The 24,576-nt window shown below is 43.3% G+C and overlaps 3 protein-coding genes and 1 long non-coding RNA gene across 8 annotated transcripts in view; 3 read left to right on the top strand and 1 right to left on the bottom strand.

The window, feature by feature from the left end:
- The first annotated feature begins 1,486 nt into the window (after window positions 1–1,486).
- On the top strand, window positions 1,487–9,530 carry LOC121581309 (probable G-protein coupled receptor 141). Its single transcript, XM_045224864.1, has 2 exons — window positions 1,487–2,299; window positions 9,516–9,530. The coding sequence occupies exons 1-2, from the start codon at window positions 1,487–1,489 to the stop codon at window positions 9,528–9,530; spliced, it is 828 nt and encodes a 275-aa protein (XP_045080799.1).
- Window positions 9,531–9,971: 441 nt separating this feature from the next.
- Window positions 9,972–10,868, top strand: LOC121581307 (probable G-protein coupled receptor 141). The gene has a single exon (XM_041896843.2). It carries the CDS (start codon window positions 9,972–9,974, stop codon window positions 10,866–10,868), a length of 897 nt encoding a protein of 298 aa, XP_041752777.2.
- A 1,752-nt stretch (window positions 10,869–12,620) lies between these two features.
- LOC121580959 lies at window positions 12,621–14,389 on the bottom strand. Its single transcript, XR_006003146.2, has 3 exons — window positions 14,107–14,389; window positions 13,100–13,277; window positions 12,621–12,811 (listed from the first exon to the last, which is right to left on the bottom strand). It is a non-coding gene; the product is annotated as an uncharacterized LOC121580959 (long non-coding RNA).
- A 6,926-nt stretch (window positions 14,390–21,315) lies between these two features.
- LOC121580958 (catenin delta-2) overlaps window positions 21,316–24,576 on the top strand; it is a 117,330-nt gene continuing 114,069 nt past the window's right edge. For 3 of the 5 annotated variants that reach the window (XM_041896191.2, XM_041896193.2, XM_041896194.2), the window contains exon 1: window positions 21,317–21,555. The gene's annotated coding sequence lies outside the window, so the exon portion shown is untranslated. Of the gene's footprint in view, window positions 21,556–24,576 lie in introns of all 5 variants that reach the window. The other 2 variants (XM_041896190.2, XM_041896192.2) reach the window with 1 other exon arrangement.

A 24,576-nucleotide genomic window follows, 5' to 3' on the forward strand; every position in this document is an offset into this window, starting at 1 on the left:
AACAAAGTCAAGGTATTGGAGTGGCCATCACAAAGCCCTGACCTCAATCCTATAGAAAATGTGTGGGCAGAACTGAAAAAGCGTGTGCGAGCAAGGAGGCCTACAAACCTGACTCAGTTACACCAGCTCTGTCAGGAGGAATGGGCCAAAATTCACCCAACTTATTGTTGGAAGCTTGTGGAAGGCTACTCGAAACGTTTGACCCAAGTTAAATAATTTAAAGGCAATGCTACCAAATACTAATTGAGTGTATGTAAACTTCTGACCCACTGGGAATGTGATGAAAGAAATAAAAGCTGAAATAAATAATTATTTCTACTATTATTCTGACATTTCACATTCTTAAAATAATGTGGTGAACCTAACTGACCTAAAACAGGGCATTTTTACTAGGATTAAATGTCAGGAATTGTGAAAAACTGAGTTTAAATGTATTTGGCTAAGGTGTATGTAAACATCCGACTTCAACCGTAGATGTTCCTCTTGTTCAGGTGGGAAAGGGCAGTGTGGATTGCAATAGAGATTGCATTATCTGTGGATCTGTTGGGGCGGTATGCAAATTGAAGTGTGTCCAGGGTTTCTGGGATAATGGTGTTGATGTGAGCCATGACCAGCCTTTCAAAGGTAATACAAAGGAGTCAGGAAGAGTTTGGGGCGCCCCCAAGCCTGACAGTGTAGAAAGGTGACTTCCTTGATTTAGTAATCTATTTCACATCAAGAAAGGGTTGTGACATACGCCTCCTATAATTCAGACGAGTTATCAGTGTTATGAGCTACAAGGCATGTTGAGCACCTTCTCAGAAGATTTACTGCATTCAGATTCTGCATCCTCCGCCTCTCAATTACAGGTACATTACTGTAGCATTGACATTATATAAACTAAAAAGGAATGACTGTAAACCCTATATTTGGTATTCAGCCAATAGTTACTTTGATGTCTCACCTGTCAATACTAGGATGTATTTGGTTATAATTCTGCCTAGATAATGATGTGTGTGTGCAGCCAGTTAATACTGAAACGGACAACCTTATGTTAGGTCAAAGGTATGACTATGTATTTCTCAAATTTCTTGCTTCAGAAGAGGGTCTGGTGAATTTGTGGTTTTATTTAATCAGATCTTTTCTGTTTTTTTCAATTCTCATGTATTCCCTTAGCCAGTTTATTTTAGTGAGATTTTCAGACGTCTGAGATCATGACTATTAATCACGTTTGTCAGTGCTGTTTAGTTATGTACAGATTCTATGAGTATTATATATCAATATCCATTTTCTATACAGTTGCCTACTATTTCCAAACTGTACAATTGACACACTTTTACTCCCACAGCCTCGTAACTTCTACATTTAATGTAGGTCATTTAGCAGACGCTCTTATCCAGTGACATACAGTTGGTGAATTCAACTAAGGCAAGACGACCACGGCCACCTAACCTAACCTAACATTGAATTTATAAGCATACTGTATGTATCTAAATAATAGTGTTACATGTCTTACTTCAAATTCTCCTTATTTCACATTTCAGGACACCAAGGGGAGAGGGTGGGGAATGAGAGCAATACATCTGTCGACAATGGTATACCTAAATCATACAGAGATGCATTGCTGTCAATATACACTATTGTGCTCATTGGAGGGACCATCAGCATGTCCCTCATGATCAACATCATCAAGTCCAACGTCCGCTCGGTGACCACTACAGCTGTTCTGAACCTGATCGTGGTCCACTTCCTCTTCCTCCTGACCGTGCCCTTTCGCCTTTATTTCTACGTTGCCGGCAAGTGGCATCTTGGTCCTAACTTCTGCAAGGTGGTCAGTGCCATGATCCACGCCCACATGTACTTAGCCTTCGTCTTCTACGCGATCATTCTGGTGATCCACTACCTGAGTTTCTTCAGGAGGTCCAGGCAGGTGGAGTTCTACAGGAGGCTTCATGCCCTGGGGGCCAGTGCTGCTGTCTGGGCCCTCATGCTCATTGTGGTGGTCCCTTTGACTGCTGTGAAGTATGGATCATCTACAGATAATAACACAACAACCAATGACGACCAGTGCTTCAATTTCAGAAGGATCTTTGATGAGAAACATACTGTGGCTGTGCTGAACTACATCCTCTGTGCTCTCATCATCGTGGTTACATTGGCCCCGGCCTGTTGCCAAGTGTTGATTTTGGACTGTGTGTACAGAACTCACAAGGCGATGATCTTCTCTCAACAGGAGTTTTGGGCTCAGATCAAAAGTCTTTGCTTTATGCTGGTCATTATAGTATGCTTTAATCCATACAATGCATTCAGGATTTACTATGTGAGTAATTATGATGTCAGTCTCCAAGTGAAGATTTGGCGAGGGTTCCCTCAGAAGTGGGTGATAGCACGGGAACAGGTGGATTGGGTGCACTCGCCACTCCCTGAGGTGGAACCGGAGCGCTGGGCAGATTATGCAGAGTTTGGAGCACTTCCTGCATGGCGGCGTTCAACTGGGCAAGCTGCTGGTGCTGGTCGAGGCACTGGGAAACTCCTGCTGCATCCATTTTCGTGAGTGGTGTGTAATTCTGTGACGAGTACTGAGTATACGAAGAGGCAGGACGCAGACGCAGGAATTAACAAGGTAAAGGTTTACTTAACAATGAGAAAGAGAATCACAAAGAGCGAGTAAACAACATGACGCTAACAATTACACACAACAATGAACGAACAGTCCAGTGCTACATAGTGGTGGTGATGAGATGATGAGGTGCAGGTGCGCTGGAGGTGATTAGGGTGCGTTGGTTTTCCATTCCTGTGTTTGCCGAGGTGGTGCGCTCAGACCGGTGGCTCAGTACACCGGCGAATCAGAGCACCGGAGTGGAGCAACGGGAGGAGATGTGACACCATGCATCTTATTATGTGACTTGTTAAGTACATCTTTACTTCTGAATTTATTTAGGCTTGCCATAATAAAAGGATTGAATGCTTAATTAATTTGTAAACATTTCTAAAAACATAATTCCACTTCGACATTATGTGTCACGCCCTGACCTTGAGAGCCCTGTTTTTCTCTAGTTGGTTTGGTCAGGGTGTGAATTCTAGATTTTGTATTTCAATGTTGGCCGGGTGTGGTTCCCAATCAGAGGCAGCTGTCGATCGTTGTCTCTGATTGGGAATCATACTTAGGCAGCCATTTTGCCTACCTTAGTTGTGGGATCTTGTTTCTGTTTTGGCTTGTGGTTGGGTAGCCTGTTGAACTTCACGGTCGTTTGTATTTTGTTGTTTTGATCTGTATTCAGTTAATAAAGGAATATGTACGCATACCACGCTGCACCTTGGTCTGATCCGTCTATCAACGAGCGTGACAGAAGATCCCACAACCAACGGACCAAGCAGCGTGGCCAGGAAGAGCAGACATCTTGGACATGGGAGGATATTTTGGACGGTAAGGGATCCTGGACTTGGGAAGAAATCCAGGCAGGAATGGATCGCCTCTCATGGGAGCAGACGGAGGCAGCGAGGGAGGATAAACGGTGACTCCGAAGTTCACGACGACGAAGGAAGCCCGAGAGGCAGCCCCAATAAAACACTTTTTTGGGGGGCACACGGGGTGGTTGGCGAAGCAGCAGGAGGCCCTGAAAGGGCTGACTGTGGAGGAGGAGGAGGAGGCCGCTATGATAGAGGCTCTCCAAGACCTGCAGCTCAGCGCTCTGAGAGAGGAGACCACCACCTTATGGGGGATGTTAGCTAAGAGAGAGCAGGGGATCTCCCTTCAGAGGGAGGCGTTGCAGGAGGCCCACAGGGAGGAGTCAGTGGATGCACTGAGAGAGGAGCTGGCCAGGCAACAGGAGGAGCTGAGAGAGGAGTTAACCCTCCAGCAGCAGAGAGCTCAGTCCTTAGAGCAGAGGCTGGCGGAGTCAGGTTTCAGAGTAGAGCCAACTCCCGCACTCGCGTTAAGGAGCGTGGAACCGTTCAGGCACCCTGTTATGCTGTGATACACACTATCTCCATTGCGCATTCACAGCCTGGTGCGCTTGGTGCCCGCGCCCCGCACTTGCCGGGCTAAAGTGAGTGTCCAGCCAAGACGGGTTGTGCCTGCTCCTCGCACCAAACCAGTGGTGCGTGTCTCCAGTCCGGTATGGCCCGTGCCTGCTCCTCGCACCAGACCAGTGGTGCGTGTCTCCAGTCCGCGCCCGTGCTTCCTCCAGACCAGTGGTGCGTGTCTCCAGTCCGGTATGGCCCGTGCCTGCTCCTCGCACCAGACCAGTGGTGCGTGTCTCCAGTCCGGTACGGCCCGTGCCTGCTCCTCGCACCAGACCAGTGGTGCGTGTCCACAGCCCGGTACGGCCCGTTCCAGCGCCACGCACCCGACCTCCAGCGAGGGTCCTCTGCTCCACCCCGGTGCCAGAGCAGTCCGCTCCACCGGTGCCTAGTCCAGCTCCGGTCAGTGGCTCCACTCCAGTGCCAGATTAGTCAGTTTCACCGGTGCCCAGTTCAGCTCCGGTTAGCTGCTCACTCCTGTGCTGGAGCAGTCCGCTCCACCGGTGTCTAGTCCAGCTCCGGTTATCTGCTCTTCCCCCATGCCGAAGCTATCCGCTCCACCGGGGTCCGAGCCGGAACCAGACGTCAACCCCTCTCCAGGGTCGGGGTCTCCCCTCCCACACCAGGGTCCAGACAGGGCTTGGTGCATCGCGGGAGGACTGCCGGGCCGGAACCAGATGTCGGCCCCTCTCCGGGGTCGAGGGCTCTCACACCAGGGTCCAGACAGGGCTTGGTGCATCGCAGGAGGACTGCCGGGCCGGAACCAGATGTCGGCCCCTCTCCGGGTTTGAGGGCTCCCACACCAGGGTCCAGACAGGGCTTGGTGCATCGCGGGAGGACTGCTGGGCCGGGACCAGGCGTCAGCTCCTCTCCAGGGTCGAGGGCTCCCACACCAGGGTCCGGACAGGGCTTGGTGCATCGTGGAAGGACTGAGAGGGGAAGCATCGCGCCGGGGTCCAGACCGGACCGGGTGTGCAACGGGGAGGCAGGAAGGGAGAAGAGGTTAATACCGACGTCGCGCCCGAAGCCGGAGCCGCCTCCAAGGCTAGATGCCCACCCGGACCCTCCCCTAATGAGTCAGGTTGGTGCGGCCGGAGTACGCACCATTTGGGGGGGGGGTACTGTCACGCCCTGACCTTGAGAGCTCTATTTTTCTCTAGTTGGTTTGGTCAGGGTGTGAATTCTAAATTTTGTATTTCTATGTTGGCCGGGTGTGGTTCCCAATCAGAGGCAGCTGTCGATCGTTGTCTCTGATTGGGGATCATACTTAGGCAGCCATTTTGCCTACCTTAGTTGTGGGATCTTGTTTCTGTTTTGGCTTGTGGTTGTGTAGCCTGTTGAACTTCACGTTCGTTTGTATTGTGTTGTATCTGTATTCAGTTAATAAAGGAATATGTACGCATACCACGCTGCACCGTCTATCAACGAGCGTGACATTATGGGGTATTGTGTGTAGATCAGTGACACAACATTCTATTTTTATTTTTTATTTTATTCAGGCCATAACACAACAGAATGTGGAAAAAGTCTAGGGGTGTGAATACTTTCTGAAGGCATAGCTACTTCAATTACCTCGTACCCCTGCACATCTACTCGGGACTGGTACTCCCTGTATATAACCATGTTATTTTTACTCGTTATTGTTATTCATTATTCACTGTGTACTTATTCCTTGTGTCACTTTTTATTTTGTGTTTTTTTTATCTTTAACTCTGCATTGTTGGTCTACACCTGTTGTTCACGAAGCATGTGACAAGAAAATGTGATTTGATTTTAATCTAGGGTTAGGGTTGTGGTTAAGGGTTGAACCGGGATGTGGACATAAAGCTAGGTTTTGAGTTGTAGTTGAGGCTAGGGTTAGGGTGAACTGGAATGTGGACATAAAGCTAGGGTTAGTGTTGGGGTTGAAGCTAGGGTTAAGGTGTACTGGAATCTGGACATAAAGATAGGGTTAGGGTTGTGGTTGAATTATGAAAATAAGGATTCCTCTCTCAGATTTTTGCCATTTCACTTTCAAATAAAATAAAATAACATTGTATTTGCCACATGCGCCGAATACAACAGGTGTAGACATTACCGTGAAATGCTTACTTACAGCCCTTAACCAACAATGCATTTATTTCTTAATAAAAAATTAAAATACAACAACAACAAAAGTGTTGAGAAAAAAAGAGCAGAAGTAAAATAAAATAACAGTAGGGAGGCTTTATATACAGGGGGGTACCGGTGCAGAGTCAATGTGCGGGGGCACCGGCTAGTTGAGATAGTTGAGGTAATATGTACATGTGGGTAGAGTTAAAGTGACAATGCATAAATAATTAACAGAGTAGCAGCGTAAAAAGATGGGGAGGGGGTGCAAATAGTCTGGGTAGCCATGATTAGCTGTACAGGAGTCTTATGGCTTGGGGGTAGAAGCTGTTGAGAAGCCTTTTGGACCTAGACTTGGCGCTCCGGTACCGCTTGCCGTGCGGTAGCAGAGAGAACAGTCTATGACTAGGGTGGCTGGAGTCTTTGACAATTTTGAGGGCCTTCCTCTGACACCGCCTGGTAAAGAGGTCCTGGATGGCAGGAAGCTTGGCCCCAGTGATGTACTGGGCCGTACGCACTACCCTCTGTAGTGCCTTGCGGTCGGAGGCCGAGCAGTTGCCATACCAGGCGGTGATGCAACCAGTCAGGATGCTCTCGATGGTGCAGCTATAGAACTTTTTGAGGATCTGAGGACCCATGCCAAATCTTTTCAGTCTCCAGAGGGGGAATAGGCTTTGTCGTGCCCTCTTCGTGACTGTCTTGGTGTGTTTGGACCATGATAGTTCGTTGGTGATGTGGACACCAAGGAACTTGAAGCGCTCATCCTGTGCCACTACAGCCCCGTCAATGAGAATGGGGGCGTGCTCAGTCCTCTTTTTTTTCCTGTAGTCCACAATCATCTCCTTTGTCTTGGTCAAGTTGAGGGAGAGGTTGTTATCCTGGCACCACACGGCCAGGTCTCTGACCTCCTCCCTATAGGCTGTCTCATTGTTGTCGGTGATCAGGCCTACCACTGTTGTGTCGTCTGCAAACTTAATGATGGTGTTGGAGTCGTGCCTGGCCATGCAGTCATGGGTGAACAGGGAGTACAGGAGGGGTCTGAGCATGCACCCCTGAGGGGCCCCCGTGTTGAGGATCAGCGTGGCAGATGTGTTGTTACACCACCTGGAAGGCCCGTCAGGAAGTCCAGGATCCAGTTGCAGAGGGAGGTGTTTAGTCCCAGGATCCTTAGTTTAGTGATGAGCTTTGAGGGCACTATGGTGTTGAACGCTGAGCTGTAGTCAATTAATAGCATTCTCACGTACAGTTGAAGTCGGAAGTTTACATACACTTAGGTTGGAGTCATTAAAACTCATTTTTCAACCACTCCACAAATTTCTTGTTAACAAATTATAGTTTTGGCAAGTCGGTTAGGACATCTACTTTGTGCATGACACAAGTAATTTTTCCAACAATTGTTTACAGACAGATTATTTCACTTATAATTCACTGTATCACAATTCCAGTGTCTCAGAAGTTTACATACACTAAGTTGACTGTGTCTTTAAACAGCTTGGAAAATACCAGAAAATGATGTTATGGCTTTAGAAGCTTCTGATAGGCTAATTGACATAATTTGAGTCAATTGGAGGCCTACCTTCAAACACAATGCCTCTTTGCTTGACATCATGGGAAAATCCAAAGAAATCAGCCAAGACCTCAGAAAACAAATTGTAGACCCCCACAAGTCTGGTTTATCCTTGGGAGCAATTTCCAAACGCCTGAAGGAACCACGTTCATCTGTACAAACAATAGCATGCAAGTATAAACACCATGGGACCACATAGACATCATACCGCTCAGGAAGGAGACACGTTCTGTCTCCTAGAGACAAACATACTTTGGTGCGAAAAGTGCAAATCAATCCCAGAACAACAGCAAAGGACCTTGTGAAGATGCTGTAGGAAACAGGTACAAAAGTATCTATATCCACAGTAAAACGAGTCCTATATCGACATAACCAGAAAGGCCGCTCAGCAAGGAAGAAGCCACTGCTCCAAAATCGCCATAAAAGAGCCAGACTATGGTTTGCAACTGCATATGGGGACAAAGATCGTACTTTTTGGAGAAATGTCCTCTGGTCTGATGAAACAAAAATAGAACTGTTCGGCCATAACGACCATCGCAAATGGGTCTTCCAAATGGACAATGACCCCAAGCATACTTCCAAAGTTGTGGCAAAATGGCTTAAGGACAACAAAGTCAAGGTATTGGAGTGGCCATCACAAAGCCCTGACCTCAATCCTATAGAAAATGTGTGGGCAGAACTGAAAAAGCGGTGCGAGCAAGGAGGCCTACAAACCTGACTCAGTTACACCAGCTCTGTCAGGAGGAATGGGCCAAAATTCACCCAACTTATTGTGGGAAGCTTGTGGAAGGCTACCCGAAACGTTTGACCCAAGTTGAACAATTGAAAGGCAATGCTACCAAATACTAATTGAGTGTATGTAAACTTCTGACCCACTGGGAATGTGATGAAAGAAACAAAAGCTGAAATAAATCATTCTCTCTACTATTATTCTGACATTTCACATTCTTAAAATAAAGTGGTGATCCTAACTGACCTAAGACAGGGCATTTTTACTAGGATTAAATGTCAGGAATTGTGAAAAACTGAGTTTAAATGTATTTGGCTAAGGTGTATGTAAACATCCGACTTTAACCGTAGGTGTTCCTCTTGTTCAGGTGGGAAAGGGCAGTGTGGAGTGCAATAGAGATTGCATTATCTGTGGATCTGTTGGGGCAGTATGTCAATTGGAGTGTGTCTAGGGTTTCTGGGATAATGGTGTTGATGTGAGCCATGACCAGCCTTTAAAAGGTAAAACAAAGGAATCAGGAAGTGTTTGGGGCTCCCCCAAGCCTGACAGTGTAGAAAGGTGACTTCCTTGTTTTAGTAATCTATTTCACATCAAGAAAGGGTTGTGACATACGCCTCCTATAATTCAGACGAGTTATCAGTGTTATGAGCTACAAGGCATGTTGAGCACCTTCTCAGAAGATTTACTGCATTCAGATTCTGCATCCTCCGCCTCTCAATTACAGGTCCATTACTGTAGCATTGACATTATATAAACTAAAAAGGAATGACTGTAAACCCTATCTTTGGTATTCAGCCAATAGTTACTTTGATGTCTCACCTGTCAATACTAGGATGTATTTGGTTATAATTCTGCCTAGATAATGATGTACTTCACTATCAATTTCATATCAAACAAAGATATGGGATCTCCACACATACTGTAGTATTGGCCACAAGCCACACGCAGAAAAAACATTCTGAGTCAATAATTATCCAGCTGTACCACCTGACAGGTCGTATCTGCATACCAATGGCTCTGCTGGAGAGGCCAGTTCTAAGGTGTGTGTGCAGCAAGTGAATACTGAAACTGACAACCTTATGTTAGGTCAAAGGTATGACTATGTTTTTCTCTAATTTCTTGCTTCAGAAGAGGGTCAAGTGAATTTGTGGTTTTATTTAATCAGATCTTTTCTGTTTTATTCAATTCTCATGTATTCCCTTAGCCAGTTTATTTTAGTGAGATTTTCAGACGTCTGAGATCATGACTATTAATCACGTTTGTCAGTGCTGTTTAGTTATGTACAGATTCTATGAGTATTATATATCAGTATCCATTTTCTATACAGTTGCCTACTATTTCCAAACTGTACAATTGACACACTTTTACTCCCACAGCCTCGTAACTTCTACATTTAATGTAGGTCATTTAGCAGACGCTCTTATCCAGTGACATACAGTTGGTGAATTCAACTAAGGCAAGACGACCACGGCCACCTAACCTAACATTGAATTTATAAGCATACTGTATGTATCTAAATAATAGTGTTACATGTCTTATTTCAAATACTCCTTATTTCACATTTCAGGACACCAAGGGGAGAGGATGGGGAATGAGAGCAATACATCTGTCGACAATGGCATACCTAAATCATACAGAGATGCATTGCTGTCAATATACACTATTGTGCTCATTGGAGGGACCATCAGCATGTCCCTCATGATCAACATCATCAAGTCCAACGTCCGCTCGGTGACCACTACAGCTGTTCTGAACCTGATCGTGGTCCACTTCCTCTTCCTCCTGACCGTGCCCTTTCGCCTTTATTTCTACGTTGCCGGCAAGTGGCATCTTGGTCCTAACTTCTGCAAGGTGGTCAGTGCCATGATCCACGCCCACATGTACTTAGCCTTCGTCTTCTACGCGATCATTCTGGTGATCCGCTACCTGAGTTTCTTCAGGAGGTCCAGGCAGGTGGAGTTCTACAGGAGGCTTCATGCCCTGGGGGCCAGTGCTGCTGTCTGGGCCCTCATGCTCATTGTGGTGGTCCCTTTGACTGCTGTGAAGTATGGATCATCTACAGATAATAACACAACAACCAATGACGACCAGTGCTTCAATTTCGGAAGGATCTTTGATGAGAAACATACTGTGGCTGTGCTGAACTACATCCTCTGTGCTCTCATCATCGTGGTTACATTGGCCCTGGCCTGTTGCCAAGTGTGGATTTTGGGCTGTGTGTACAGAACTCACAAGGCGATGATCTTCTCTCAACAGGAGTTTTGGGCTCAGATCAAAAGTCTTTGCTTTATGCTGGTCATTATAGTATGCTTTGTTCCATACAATGCATTCAGGATTTACTATGTGAGTAATTATGATGTCAGTCTCCAAGTGAAGAATGAGCTTGCCCTTGCTTTCACGACGTTCAGCTGCTTTGACATGCTGACTTTTATAGGGAGGGGGTCGTTCAGACACTGTGATACAATATGTTGTGTATCATAAGAATAACATGAGAATGTAATTTTTCTTAAGATAGTGTGATGCATAGAATTTAATGTGATAGTAACATTAGAATACGATTCTATCTGCACCTTAATACCAAATTATAAAACTCTTTGATATACTTACTTCACAGCAAAACAGTATCACAAGTAACAGCTACTTCAGTATATACAGTACCTCGTTCTAGCTGTTCCCTAAGTGGGATACACCCTTCAGGTCAAATCAGAATAGTAATGAAAACAAATAGTGGAGCTGTGTTTATTGTTTTTGTTGTACAGTTCTGGAACATCATACAAAGCAGTTACACACTCCCACCACATGGATGGGTTTCTACAAATTAGCTAAACTGATTCTGATTTAACAGTCACCTACAGTTTGGCATACCGTAATACATTAGCATAAAATAAACATACAGTGAATGATCAAACATTTGATGTGAATGATCAAATTTTGATAAACCATGCATTCTTTATCATATTTTTTTACAACTAAATTTTCAAGTGAAGGATATACATTTACATTTTAGTCATTTAGCAGACGCTCTTATCCAGAGCGACTTACAGTTAGTGAATGCATACATTTTCATACTGGCCCCCCGGGGGAAACGAACCCACAACCCTGGCGTTGCAAGCGCCATGCTCTACCAACTGAGCTACATGTTTGATTAAAATGTTACTCTTTGTTTATTCAGTGTTTCTTGTGTTCACATTTCCCTCCCTTTTGGGAAAACATTTCCATATGAATTAGGAAGGAATAATATAGTAACAATTGATCTACATAGTATGGCTGCATCAGTGAAATTGCTCATCAGCGACATTTTAAAGCATGTTACATAGAAAGTATAGGCATGCACAATGCATAACAGGGTTGGGGTCAATTCCAGACAATTTAGGAAGTACACTGAAATGCCAATTCCCTACAATACCTTTCAATTAGGAAAATGTGGGATTGGAATTGGAATTTGGTTTACTGTCTGAATTGATTGGATTTGAAATGGAATTGACCCAAACCCTGGTGCATAATGGCATCATATAATTTGGCAAGCATTTATTACACATACATACCCACTTTAGTGGTGCTTGGCTTCAACAACAGCACTGCAAACTGTTACACTAACTTGGAATTAAAAAAGTGTATCTTAAAGTACTGGTTGCTACATCTGTGATCGACATCAATAGTGATACAGTCTCAGGTGAAAACTACAACTCCAAACAAAGCATACAAAAAGTACAAAATAGTGTACGTGCATTTTTAAAGAAACACTGCACAAATTAAGATGTTGACAGAGCTAGTGTAATCTATTCTGTAAATAATGCCGATATCCAAGGTAGTGGTGTTGTTTAACAAAAACCTGTGATCTGTGACGTATACTGTATAACATATGCAATAAAAAATGGGGCATTCTCTGGATTATATTTCTGAAGGAAGTATGAGATCAAAATGCTCAAATCCTTTCAGTCACTACAGCAACCACATAAACTGTAGTCCACCTGTAGATTCTACTACCTGGAAACCCACTGTCAACCAGCACCATTATAACCCAATCTTTACATGCTCTTTGCAGTTCCTTGCATCCTCTAGTTAGATGGATCCTGAAAAATTACTTAAATCACTATTTGCCAACCTCAGGCTTTAGCCCTCATCCATTGTTAAATAAGCTGATGTTTGGCCCAATCTCCATATTAAAAACAGGTGTCTCTCCCAGCCAAGGGCTGAGGGAACCATTGCGTCGAATTCTACACAGTTTCATTATTTCCCGTTGACTCTACAGTTTTTCTGTCATAACAAACTACACCGTTTGTTTTACTCTGTGAGACTTTGTGGTGGTGAGTGCAGGCCCGACTCAGTGTTCAGGCCTGAAAGTTAACTGTTTCCCCAATTCTTCTGCCCTGACTTTGGCAGAGCGTTTGTGGAGGATTCCTGACTTTCTTCCATGTCAGCTCCTGCTCCAATATAAAGATTATGGAGAATGTAAAGAATATGTTATCTACATGCTGCAACACAGTGACAGCTGCAGTAAATATAATAATGATAGCTCTTTGTTTTGAAACAGAATGGCTACGTCTCAAATGGCATCCTATTCCCTATATAGTGCACTATATTTGACCAAGGGACATACTGTATCTGGATCAGAAGTAGTACACTATAGGGAATCGGGTAGGCCCTGGTCAAAACAAATAAACTATAATAACACAGCCCATGAAACAGGATAATTTGAATGAAGAACTCACCGGTTGGGTTGATGTTGAGTTGAGATAGGCTCAGGGGGAGATCCCTGGAGTCTGAGTCAGTGGGGCTTTGGAGGATATCATGCAGGGCATTCCTTCGTCCAGTTCTACCGGAGGCTATGAAGTCTGCATACGTTGCTTCAACTTCGGTCATCGCTGACACATGTTCACATAGCCACTCCTGAAACAAGGAAACAAGTGTCATTCACAACACTGAATAAATAGTAGTCAAAATATGTACTGTACATTGACCTGAATATCATTACAATCAGCAATACATATTACATTATAATAGCTTTAAAGATGTGTATGTTGCTAGGCCTTCACCAATCATAGCTGGATCAGTGGGATGGAGGTCAGAAAGTTTGCATGAGTTTAATTGATTGGACTGAAAACCTTTGCTGGGGAAATAAAGGTGCCACTCATTTTGCGATGATCTGTAGGTGATATATGACAATTAAATCAAATTAAATAGAAATGAGATCACTATAATACATTTCAGTCAACCATATAGGGTGCACTCACTCACACCCGTCGCTATGGGCGGGCCATAGGGGGCCGGGCCCGCCCCCAAAAATGCTTGTGCCCCCCCACTTGAGGGAATTTATTATTAAATATATGTACTGTAGGCTAATAACAATTGTGCCCTGCCCTCCCATGCATTTCATATGCCCCCCTTAAGACTGAGGTCTGGCGACGGGTCTGCACTCACTGCACACATTTTTGGGCCTGTATAGCAGATCATACACATCTTTCGTCCATCATTGTTCCTCAAAGGATGGCTTCAAACAGCAGACCTGAGCCCGGTTTCCCAAAAGCATCTTAAGGCTTTATAAATGTATCGTTAGAACGGCTAAGTTCATCGTTCATGTATTTAGCCTTCAAATGCTTTTGGGAAGCCGGGCGATGATCAGCATATCTAATGCGCATCATTTCCTTGAAGAATACAGTGCAATAAATGCGGTGACTTCGACGACATGCTCGTTGTTAGTCCGATATCAGAATCTTACCTTGAGTAATCTGTCATCCTCCGACTGTAAAATCCGTGCCACATTTTTGAGGGAGTGACATAAGAGGAATCTAGTCTAGTGGGCCTACTATGAAATCAAATCGATCGCACACGACGCGGATCGTCTACAAAACCCCATTTAGGTTTATAACCTATAGTCTTAACATACGATGCACGGTTATGGTACGCGCATCAATACGATACATTTAAAGCCCCAGCATCATTGCCTTACATTCCTTGATTGACAAGTTTTCATCGGTTCTGACCAATAAACAGCAACCTAACGCACATCCACACGATCATTGGATAGGGTGCACAAAAGGGATGAGAGATATTGGAGCGTCACAGCCGAATCTTAAACAACCGTCTTGTTCAATGTTCTGCCTCCTATATCAGAATTATATATTTTGTGCAACACTTATCCAGATTGCTTTTAGCTTTTCAAATCTATTTACCGCTACCATCTCTGTGGTTGCACTTGATGTGGTCCCCACTCCCCAGTAGCTCTCTAACACATTGCTAATGTTAAATAACAAATAGGGTACATTGGCGTTAAATCAAAATAATATGTGGTTTAGAGTAAAATATATATATATATAATATGAGGGGTGAGGTAATGATCAGTCATCCCTGCAGTAATCAATGAGCCCACTACATGGTGCCATATTGTCCATGTAGCTTTTCAGTACAACATATTATATGACCAAGGTGGGGTTTTATTATAGCATTTCATCACATTACTGCCAAGCTGGGCACTGGGGAAACCTAGAGATGGTAAACTTGAGTTTAGCAATCTATACAATAGCAGAGCTCCACTGTAAAATACCAATAACCCCCTCCGGTGTCCATCTTTTATTTACATCACACCTTTTTGAGGCTGTACATTCACATTTGTCAAAATGTTTGAAAACATGCTTTTGTTTTTATTTCTCAGAGTGTGACTCAAGCTGCCTGAGTAAAAGGACGAGCTACACTGCAATAGAGCAGTGGTGCCGCTCTCTCTCTTTATTTTTCATAGATTTAGTTAGATTGTGTTTGGGTTGGGGGGATGTGCATTGGGGGCTAAATCCCTGGCCTTTCATCCTATAATCTTCTCTTCAAGGTCACGTGCGAATGAGTTTTCTATATCCACCAGAAAGTGGACATTGATCCAAAACAGAAGCACTTGGGCTCAGACTTTGCCATTGTCTCTCAGGGAGACTGGCTCAGCTGGGGATTACAGCCTGGTTTCATCTACCAGGGCTGCGTCCCAAATGGCACCCTGTTACCTATGTAGTGTACAACTTTTTTACCAGAACCCTATGGTCCCTGGTCAAAAGTAGTGGACTACATAGGGAATAGCGTGCCATGTGGAACGCACCCCAGGCCAGCGCAGGGGGGAGCGCGGCTCACATGACATTACCACCCCATGCATGGTCTACTGGGCTGTTCTGTTGCTAATGTTCACCAAGGAACGCAATTATGGCACAATGCTCATTTGTGAGCAATTGGATTGTTTGACTTGTGTTGTGAGCTATGGGATATGGATGGTGGAATATTTCAACTTTTTGATTTGGCTGTGTGTGTGTGTGCGTGCGTGCGTGAAATCGGTTTTCCTCTTACTGTGTATTGTTCTCCTGAGTCCACTGACTACAGTGGGGAGAACAAGTATTTGATACACTGCCGATTTTGCAGGTTTTCCTACTTACAAAGCATGTAGAGGTCTGTAATTTTTATCATAGGTACACTTCAACTGTGAGAGACGGAATCTAAAACAAAAATCCAGAACAAATGATGCCATTCAAGGAATAATCCGGACGGGCTCAGAGCAGAAAGTCTCGCTATATGCGGATGACCTCCTTTTGTTTATCTCTAACCCTGATACCTCATTGCCACGCGCCTTATCTGTTCTTAAAAGGTTTGGATCAATCTCAGGGTACAAGCTGAATCTAGGCAAGAGTGAGCTTTTTCCTGTAAACAAGGCTGCTTTAAAGTGCTCTTTTACAAGTTCTCAGTTTAGGATTGTCCGGGATCAATTCACCTACTTGGGAGTTAAAGTGACAAGGAAATATTCAAATCTGTTTCAGGAAAACTTGGTTGCTCTAGCAGACAGTTTGAAACAATCTTTTGCTTTTTGGAATGCGCTACCTCTTTCTCTTATCGGAAGGATTAATGTCATTAAAATGAGTGTGTTGCCCAAATTTCTATATTTATTTCAATGTCTACCCATTTTTATTCCAAAATCTTTTTTTATTTCACTGGATCAAACATTCATGCATTTTATTTGGGATGGCAAGGTACCACGGATTGGTAGAAAACATTTACAGAAGCCTAAGTCATTGGGGGTTTAGCTCTACCAAATTTTCAGACATACTATTGGGCTGCAAATTTCAGAGCCCTTCTGTACTGGCTGCAGACTGATCCTACTGGCCCTAGACCAATCTGGGTCCAGATGGAGTCTGAATCGTGTAAACCTGCTGCACTTTCTTCTGTGTTGTGCTCGTCTCTCCCAGTGTCCCTAGGCAAAAGGTGTGTCAACCCAATTGTAAAGCAGTCTCTTAAAATTTGGAATCAGTTCCGCTTAGCCTTTGGCCTCCGAGGCTTTTCTCTATCAGGCCCAATCAATCAGAACATTTTATTTCCTCCATCTTTGAATGATGGGGCTTTTGACATCTGGCACTCACTAGGCCTCTCCTCACTAGCCCAATTATTCTTTGATGATACATTTGCCTCTTTTGCTCAGTTACAGGAAAGGTTCAACCTCCCCCCAATCCCACTTTTTCCGCTATCTCCAGACTAGGAACTTTGTCAGAGCTAACACACCTGAATTTCCCCATAGGCCTGTGAATACAGCTATGGAGAGCATCCTGGAGCTGAACAAGCTTCCTAGGGGCGCAATTTCAGATGTATATGCAATCATTCATGACTTACAGAACCCTTCTTTGGTGCCTTTAAAGACTCGATGGGAAAAGGATTTGGGGGAGGAACTTGGGGAAGACACCTGGGAATCTGTGCTGCGCAGGGTGCATTCGTCCTCTTTTAGCACTAGACACAGCCTCATTCAATTCAAGGTGGTTCACCGTATCCACTGGTCTGGGGCCAGACTTGGAAGAATATTCTCTGATTTTGATCCTACCTGTGTCAGATGTAAAATTTAACCGGCCACACTGTTGCATATGTTCTGGGGCTGTCATAAACTGTCAGGTTTCTGGGAATTAATATTTAAATGTTTCTCTGATATATATAACACTGTTATAGATCCCTCTCCCCTTACAGCCCTTTTTGGAGTACTGCCCATAAGCACCCCCCTGTCAAGAATCCAGTCGGACACTGTTGCTTATACAACTCTTTTAGCTAGACGGCTAATACTACAGAACTGGAAGATGGCAGCTCCCCCATCTTATAAATATTGGGTGAGAGATGTGTTGTGCTCTCTGAAACTAGAAAAAATTAAATTCAATTCACGTGGGAACCCCAAACTGTTTAATGAGGCTTGGGCTCCATTCCGGTCTTACTTTAAACAGTCCATCCTCTGATGGCATTCCTATTAAAACCAAAATAAGTCTGTATTTGACCCCCTGTGACTTAGGGGTTGGATGAGCATTTCTCTGTGTTCTTTTCTGGGGTGGGGGTGGGGGGCATTAAGGTTGATGTGCTTATTGATTGTGACCTGCGGATGCCTTGTTCATCTCGCCCGGGCAGAGACTAAGGTGTGAGCTTGTTTTTCCCAGTTATTTTTATTTTTTAATTCTGTTCACGCCTACATAAAATTATCAATATTCATTTTTTATTTTAAAGCATTGTAAACTTTTTTATTTTTGGTCCAGTGGATGATTGGTCTGTGGCCTTGACTGTCTGTGAGTGGTTGCATTTCTCCACCCCATCCCTTAACTGTTTACAGGAACAATGGTGAGGTGTTTGCTCTGTCCCTATACTATAGATTGCCCTTTAACCTTTTGTAGCCTTCTGCCTGGTGTGTTTAACTTGTCTAAAGTATGGTATCTTTAAAGTTATTTTTTTTTTATATGTATTATTTGTATTTTTGTCTAGTTGAGTATATTATTTATATTGCTTTGTCTTGTCTGTGTGTGTGTAAAACTTAATAAACAGAGTTCTCAAAAAAAAAAAATCCAGAACATCACATTGTATGATTTCTAAGTAATTAATTTGCATTTTATTGCATGACATAAGTATTTGATACATCAGAAAAGCAGAACTTAATATTTGGTACAGAAACCTTTGTTTGCAATTACAGAGATCATACGTTTCCTGTAGGTCTTGACCAGGTTTGCACACACTGCAGCAGGGATTTTGGCCCACTCCTCCATACAGACCTTCTCCAGATCCTTCAGGTTTCGGGGCTGTTGCTGGGCAATACAGACTTTCAGCTCCCTCCAAAGATTTTCTATTGGGTTCAGGTCTGGAGACTGGCTAGGCCACTCCAGGACCTTGAGATGCTTCTTACTGAGCCACTCCTTAGGTGCCCTGGCTGTGTGTTTCGGGTCGATGTCATGCTGGAAGACCCAGCCACGGCCCATCTTCAATGCTCTTACTGAGGGAAGGAGGTTGTTGGCCAAGATCTCGCGATACATGGCCCCATCCATCCTCCCCTCAATACGGTGCAGTCGTCCTGTCCCCTTTGCAGAAAACCACCCCTAAAGAATGATGTTTCCACCTCCATGCTTCACGGTTGGGATGGTGTTCTTGGGGTTGTACTCATCCTTCTTCTTCCTTCAAACACGGCGAGTGGAGTTTAGACTAAAAAGCTCTATTTTTGTCTCATCAGACCACATGACCTTCTCCCATTCCTCCTCTGGATCATCCAGATGGTCATTGGCAAACTTCAGACAGGCCTGGACATGCGCTGGCTTGAGCAGGGGGACCTTTCGTGCGCTGCAGGATTTTAATCCATGACGGCGTAGTGTGTTACTAATGGTTTTCTTTGAGACTGTGGTCCCAGCTCTCTTCAGGTCATTGACCAGGTCCTGCCGTGTAGTTCTGGGCTGATCCCTCACCTTCCTCATAATCATTGATGCCCCACGAGGTGAGATCTTGCATGGAGCCCCAGACAAAGGGTGATTGACCGTCATCTTGAACTTCTTCCATTTTCTAATAATTGCGTCAACATTTGTTGCCTTCTCACCAAGCTGCTTGCCTATTGTCCTGTAGCCCATCCCAGCCTTGTGCAGGGCTACAATTGTATCCCTGATGTCCTTACACAGCTCTCTGGTCTTGGCCATTGTGGAGAGGTTGGAGTCTGTTTGATTGAGTGTGTGGACAGGTGTCTTTTATACAGGTAACGAGTTCAAACAGGTGCAGTTAATACAGGTAATGAGTGGTCCTCTGTAGCTCAATTGGTAGAGCATGGCGCTTGTAACGCCAGGGTAGTGGGTTCGATCCCCGGGACCACCCATACGTAAAAATGTATGCACACATGACTGTAAGTCGTTTTGGATAAAAGCGTCTGCTAAATGGCATATTATTATATTATTGAGAACAGGAGGGCTTCTTAAAGAAAAACTAACAGGTCTGTGAGAGCCGGAATTCTTACTGGTTGGTGGGTGATCAAATACTTATGTCATGCAATAAAATGCAAATTAATTACTTAAAAATCATACAATGTGATTTTCTGGATTTTTGTTTTAGATTCCGTCTCTCACAGTTGAAGTGTACCTATGATAAAAATTACAGACCTCTACATGCTTTGTAAGTAGGAAAACCTGCAAAATCGGCAGTGTATCAAATACTTGTTCTCCCCACTGTATGTGTCTCTCAATTGTTTCTCTGTCAAGGTTTATCAGAGGCTACTCCTCTGACACTGGCTGAACCCTCCCCATCATCCTAGACCCGATGATGCTACTGCAACCTCAAGTGAGATACAAATCAAAGGTAGAGCCTTTCTTTGCTGCCAAATCTCCTTTCAACTCAGCAGCATTTTTCCATACCAGAACAATTTTAATTTTACAGTACAAAGTTATTTGGGTATTTCTTTAATAACAACCGGAAAATATGTTGGGCTATAAAAGCAGTGCATGGTGTGTGATACCTGAGAGAAGAGAGTGAGCTCAGGTGTGCTTATTCACCCCTGGGGACAGGATGACACACTTCTGATAAAGACAACGAGGAGCAGCCAGGGAATGGGTGCCTTCTTCCTCCATGTTGAATTATTATGTTATGATATATCTTGATAGGTACCTTCAACAATACTGATGAACATCGTTTGCTGTAAAATGTGCTTTAGTATTTATGTGCACGTTTAGAGGTGACAAAACAAAATGCTAAAATATGATATTGTCTTTCATCAAGTGTTCCCTGCATGCTATGTGTACCTTTGTTTGAATTTAATGTCACCTTTTGTTTGACCTTTCTTTATGACCTTTCATATGAATTATTTTTGTTAGAAAAACAGGCGCAAAATGTGCGCTCCAGGCTACTGTATGTGAATTGTGTCTTGGGGCCATTCAGTGGTTTCACCTTGATAGTGTGTGCTGAAGGAATAGCAAAGCTCTACGTAATTCACATTTATTTATTTCAAAGGGGGTTACATTGTGAGTGGGTGGTAACTTCCATCCACTTCCCCAGACCCAAATACAAATGTTTTAACATTACTGATCTTGCTGTCTGCCTCAGTGGTGTGCCCTTTTGCCTCAGAGGAAGTGATGTGGCGACTGGCCCACGTTTGTACAGTAGTCATGTTGCTGCTCTATGCCAAAGGGCCCCAGGACAGATGATGTCATCTAAACTAGGTTGAGCTAGACATGGAGGGATGACTATGAGAGTGGAGAAGAAACTATATGCTTAGACATTTGTTTTACATATACAACATTTAAAAAAAGTACGAAATATATTTGTAAATCCCATTGTGTGTATGGACACTAAGCCCCATATAGGGTCAAGAGATGTCCCATATGGGGCTAAATTGACCCCCAATTAATAATTTCAATTAAAAGTAGCAATATATACAGAAATCGTTATTTTAGCAAATTCAGCTCAAAGTAAGAATTAGTAGGCCTAACAAGAGAAGAGTAAACTCATGTCAGATTATACCTATTCACTTGATGGCTGTGTAGCCTAGGCTACAGATAGATGCCTTGAAATGTCGGGAGAAAAAGAGATGCTCATCCTTGCATCACCAGGAGATGTCGCTGCCTGTACTCGTACCTAAACTGCACAACGTTGTTCGACAACAAGGGGGATGTTACAGACCAGAGCACAGGAGAGAGCAAGCGCCGCTGCCTTGTCTGCTGCACAGCGCACACCGCAGTGAACGGGTCTCCCTACCCTGCCCGTACCTATAGTTGTATCTCTTGGCCATTCAGTGGATGCTGTCTTTTCGGCCAACACCAACGTCGAGCGTAAAGTGTGTTTTCGAACAATTCGTAAGGAATGCTTTACATATTTTACATGGTTTGAATTTTGGGTACCAATCGAGGGGAGTCGAGAAGAACGCTGTTCCCCGGCATATTTTACAGTAAGCGCAATGTCATTCCAGTTGCTTTTCCAGCTGTCATACACACTCCATGCACACCAAACAATTACAAAATAGGATGAATTTGACAGTCGTCTCGGGAGGGGAGGAAAAATCGCCAGTTCTGACTTGCCTTTGCATAATATTTTCACCCGTTTTGTTACTCTGCCAGATGTTTTTCCAGGGTCCGAAAGTGTAATATTTCTGGTTTATTGTGGGCTATAGCTTGCATTGATTGTGGACTGAAAATGGAATCCATTAGAGGATGATTCGCTAGTTAAGGCGGGGGATGCTCTGAGAAAACAAACACCCTATTACTTTATGATTGACCTACATTTCAACGATATATTTATATGATTATAATAGTCGACATCAGATCGCATTAGATGACCGTCATTCTTTTGTCTGTAATGCAATGCTGTAGAAAAAGTGTAATGGTGAGATGAAATGTCTCGTTTTCATAGCTAATGATGACTGCCTATGAATAAGAATAATTCGTATTCCAAGTTTCTAGGCTATGCATTATTAGGTATTCTATGACTAGCATGTCTTTCATCACCAAATGTAGCCTATCTGCATCATTTCTATTTATTTGAATAGGGTGCATTGCCTCAGTTAGATCAACTCCATATACAATTGCCCTCCTTTTTTATTTGCATGTGATGCTCAGCGTTTGGTCGTGTTTTGACTGCAATGCCTGGCATGAATATTGCAAGAACAGTCATCATGTTTTCCCCATGCATGTTTTTGCTTTTTGTAAAAAGTAGGCTACAGATATAGATTTATTCGGGGCCAAAATTGAGCCCATGGTTTGCATAAGCAACTGGTTACTTAAAAAGCTGTCAAACACTAGTTTTTTTCTATCAAGAATAATAACATTGATGATCTTAAGTTAAAGGTTTAAGCCATGTTGAAACCATATACATAATTGAATGAATTAATGAATGAATGGTTGTCCAGGCCTATGGGTAAGGCTAGACATTTATAGTTCAAGATTCTACTTCAGGCCTGTTTGTGTGTAAATGGATGAGAAACTCACATGGTCAAAATGCTATAGATTTTATGGACATACCATCCTCTTAAGCCCTGATAAATTGTTTATATTTACAATAGGACACATTCTTTGATCAGAGGTATATGATGCTTGTCTCCCCGGGGACACACCATGACTATTGGCCCTCACTGGGTCATCAACAACAATGATACAGTGTAGTAGGCCCTATCTGTATCACAGAAGCCTTCGCCTATTCCATGACTTACCAATGGGTTCTGCACATAGGCCTACTAGAGAGGGAGCCTTAATTATGGACAGGATGATTTGATACATTTTGTAAATATAATTAAAATGGTTCAGTGATTTGAGAAAAATGGGTCAAAAGTCAAAAGATCTGCCTTCCAATTGCCCCACCTCCGGTTGTGTTATGATTTTGAGGGGCTGGGCTGTGGGTTGGTTAGATGAATGATTGCATAGACTATGGATAGGCAACTCAGTGCAGAGGAGCTTCTTGACCATTAATTGACTACTGAAGGAGATCAGGTGTCATTATTAATGGTGTACTGTTCAGACACAATAGGCGAATAAATAGCTTACTACACATACTGTAGCTTAGGCTACATCCCTCTGCAGTTCTAAAATGTAGGCTCACAGATATCTGAAATGTCACAACTATTCCCAGTCTATTTGTTTTATTCTATTTTTTTGACAGTGGTTAGAGATATAAGCCACAAGGGCAGGGGTTGTGGTGGTAGTATGGTATGTTTTCCATTCTCTCCTTGTACCCATTAATCTTTGGGTAAACATAATCTTTCTGCTGTCCTCGATACAAGGAAAACATTCAATTTATAGTTGACTGGGAGATAGAGTTCTGAAAGCAGTGTCACCCGATTTGTTATCAATTTGAATCATCCATTGTTTGACCTGATAAGCTTGAATGATAAGCTTTGTTTTTCGTCAAGGGAAATGTGTTGAATGGGTTGTCGTCTGAGTGCAGGTTGCTGTATTCCAATCATCAAAGCAGCAGATTGATATCATAGCCTGTCTGTCTCCGCCCCAGCCCCCCGCCCAAGCCCCATCCTCAGTTCCTTGTGTTGATGGAAGATAATGGACATAGGCCTAGGTCATCAATCCCCTGAAAGGCTGTAGTAGTTTAAAAAAATCTAACATTTCATACTAGCAGAGTGCTGTTATTATCATTAATTATTTAAGTGCTGCATGAGCACGAAATGGACCACATTAGCATTGGTTATAAAAAAAGAGTTAGTGTTATTAGTAACCAGTGGTTTTCAGTCATTTAGCCCATATGTTCATAGAATCATCTGTCTTACTACTGATTAGTGGTGTTGCTGGCTGGGCCTATCTGTGAAAGTTAATTGAAACTCCAAAGGAAATCTTGCACTGACTAGAGGAACCAATGCATCATAGGTGCTGGATGAGTTTTGATTGAAGTAGATTTTTCATTATCACCATCTGTCATTCACAACAGTTTGTCAGTTATGAGAGACAGACAGTGACACATTTTCTATCAAATTAATGTATTTTGGTCTGCAGTGTTCTCAATTTAAGTGGTGGACTGGGATGTATCTCAAAGATTGTTAATAAGAGATTGTTACACACATACACTCCCCTACGTATTTATTTGGACAGTGAAGCTAAAACTTTTAATTTGGCTCTATACTCCAGCATTTGGGATTTTAGATCAAATGTTTCATATGAGGCGACAGTACAGAATGTCACCTTTTATACATATCAGTTTTACCATTTAGAAATGAAAGCACTTTATGTGTCTAGTCCTCCCATTTGACTGTGTAATAAGTATTTGGACAAATTCACTTATGTGTATTAAAGTAGTCAAAAGTTTAGTATTTGGTACCATATTTCTAGCACACAATGATTAACGTACATCAAGCTTGTGACCTCAAACTTGTTGGATGCATTTGCAGTTTGTTTTTGTTGTGTTTTAGATGATGTTGTGCTCAATAGGAATGAATGGTAAATTATGTATTGTGTCATGTTGGAGTCACTTT

The sequence above is a fragment of the Coregonus clupeaformis genome, chromosome 14, assembly GCF_020615455.1.
Source record: "Coregonus clupeaformis isolate EN_2021a chromosome 14, ASM2061545v1, whole genome shotgun sequence".
In the NCBI taxonomy this organism is placed as follows: domain Eukaryota; kingdom Metazoa; phylum Chordata; class Actinopteri; order Salmoniformes; family Salmonidae; genus Coregonus; species Coregonus clupeaformis.

Excerpts from the sequence above, each read along its gene's own strand:
- LOC121581307 (XM_041896843.2), top strand. The coding sequence starts at position 9,972 with ATGGGGAATGAGAGCAATACATCTGTCGACAATGGCATACCTAAATCA.
- LOC121581309 (XM_045224864.1), top strand. The coding sequence starts at position 1,487 with ATGTCTTACTTCAAATTCTCCTTATTTCACATTTCAGGACACCAAGGG.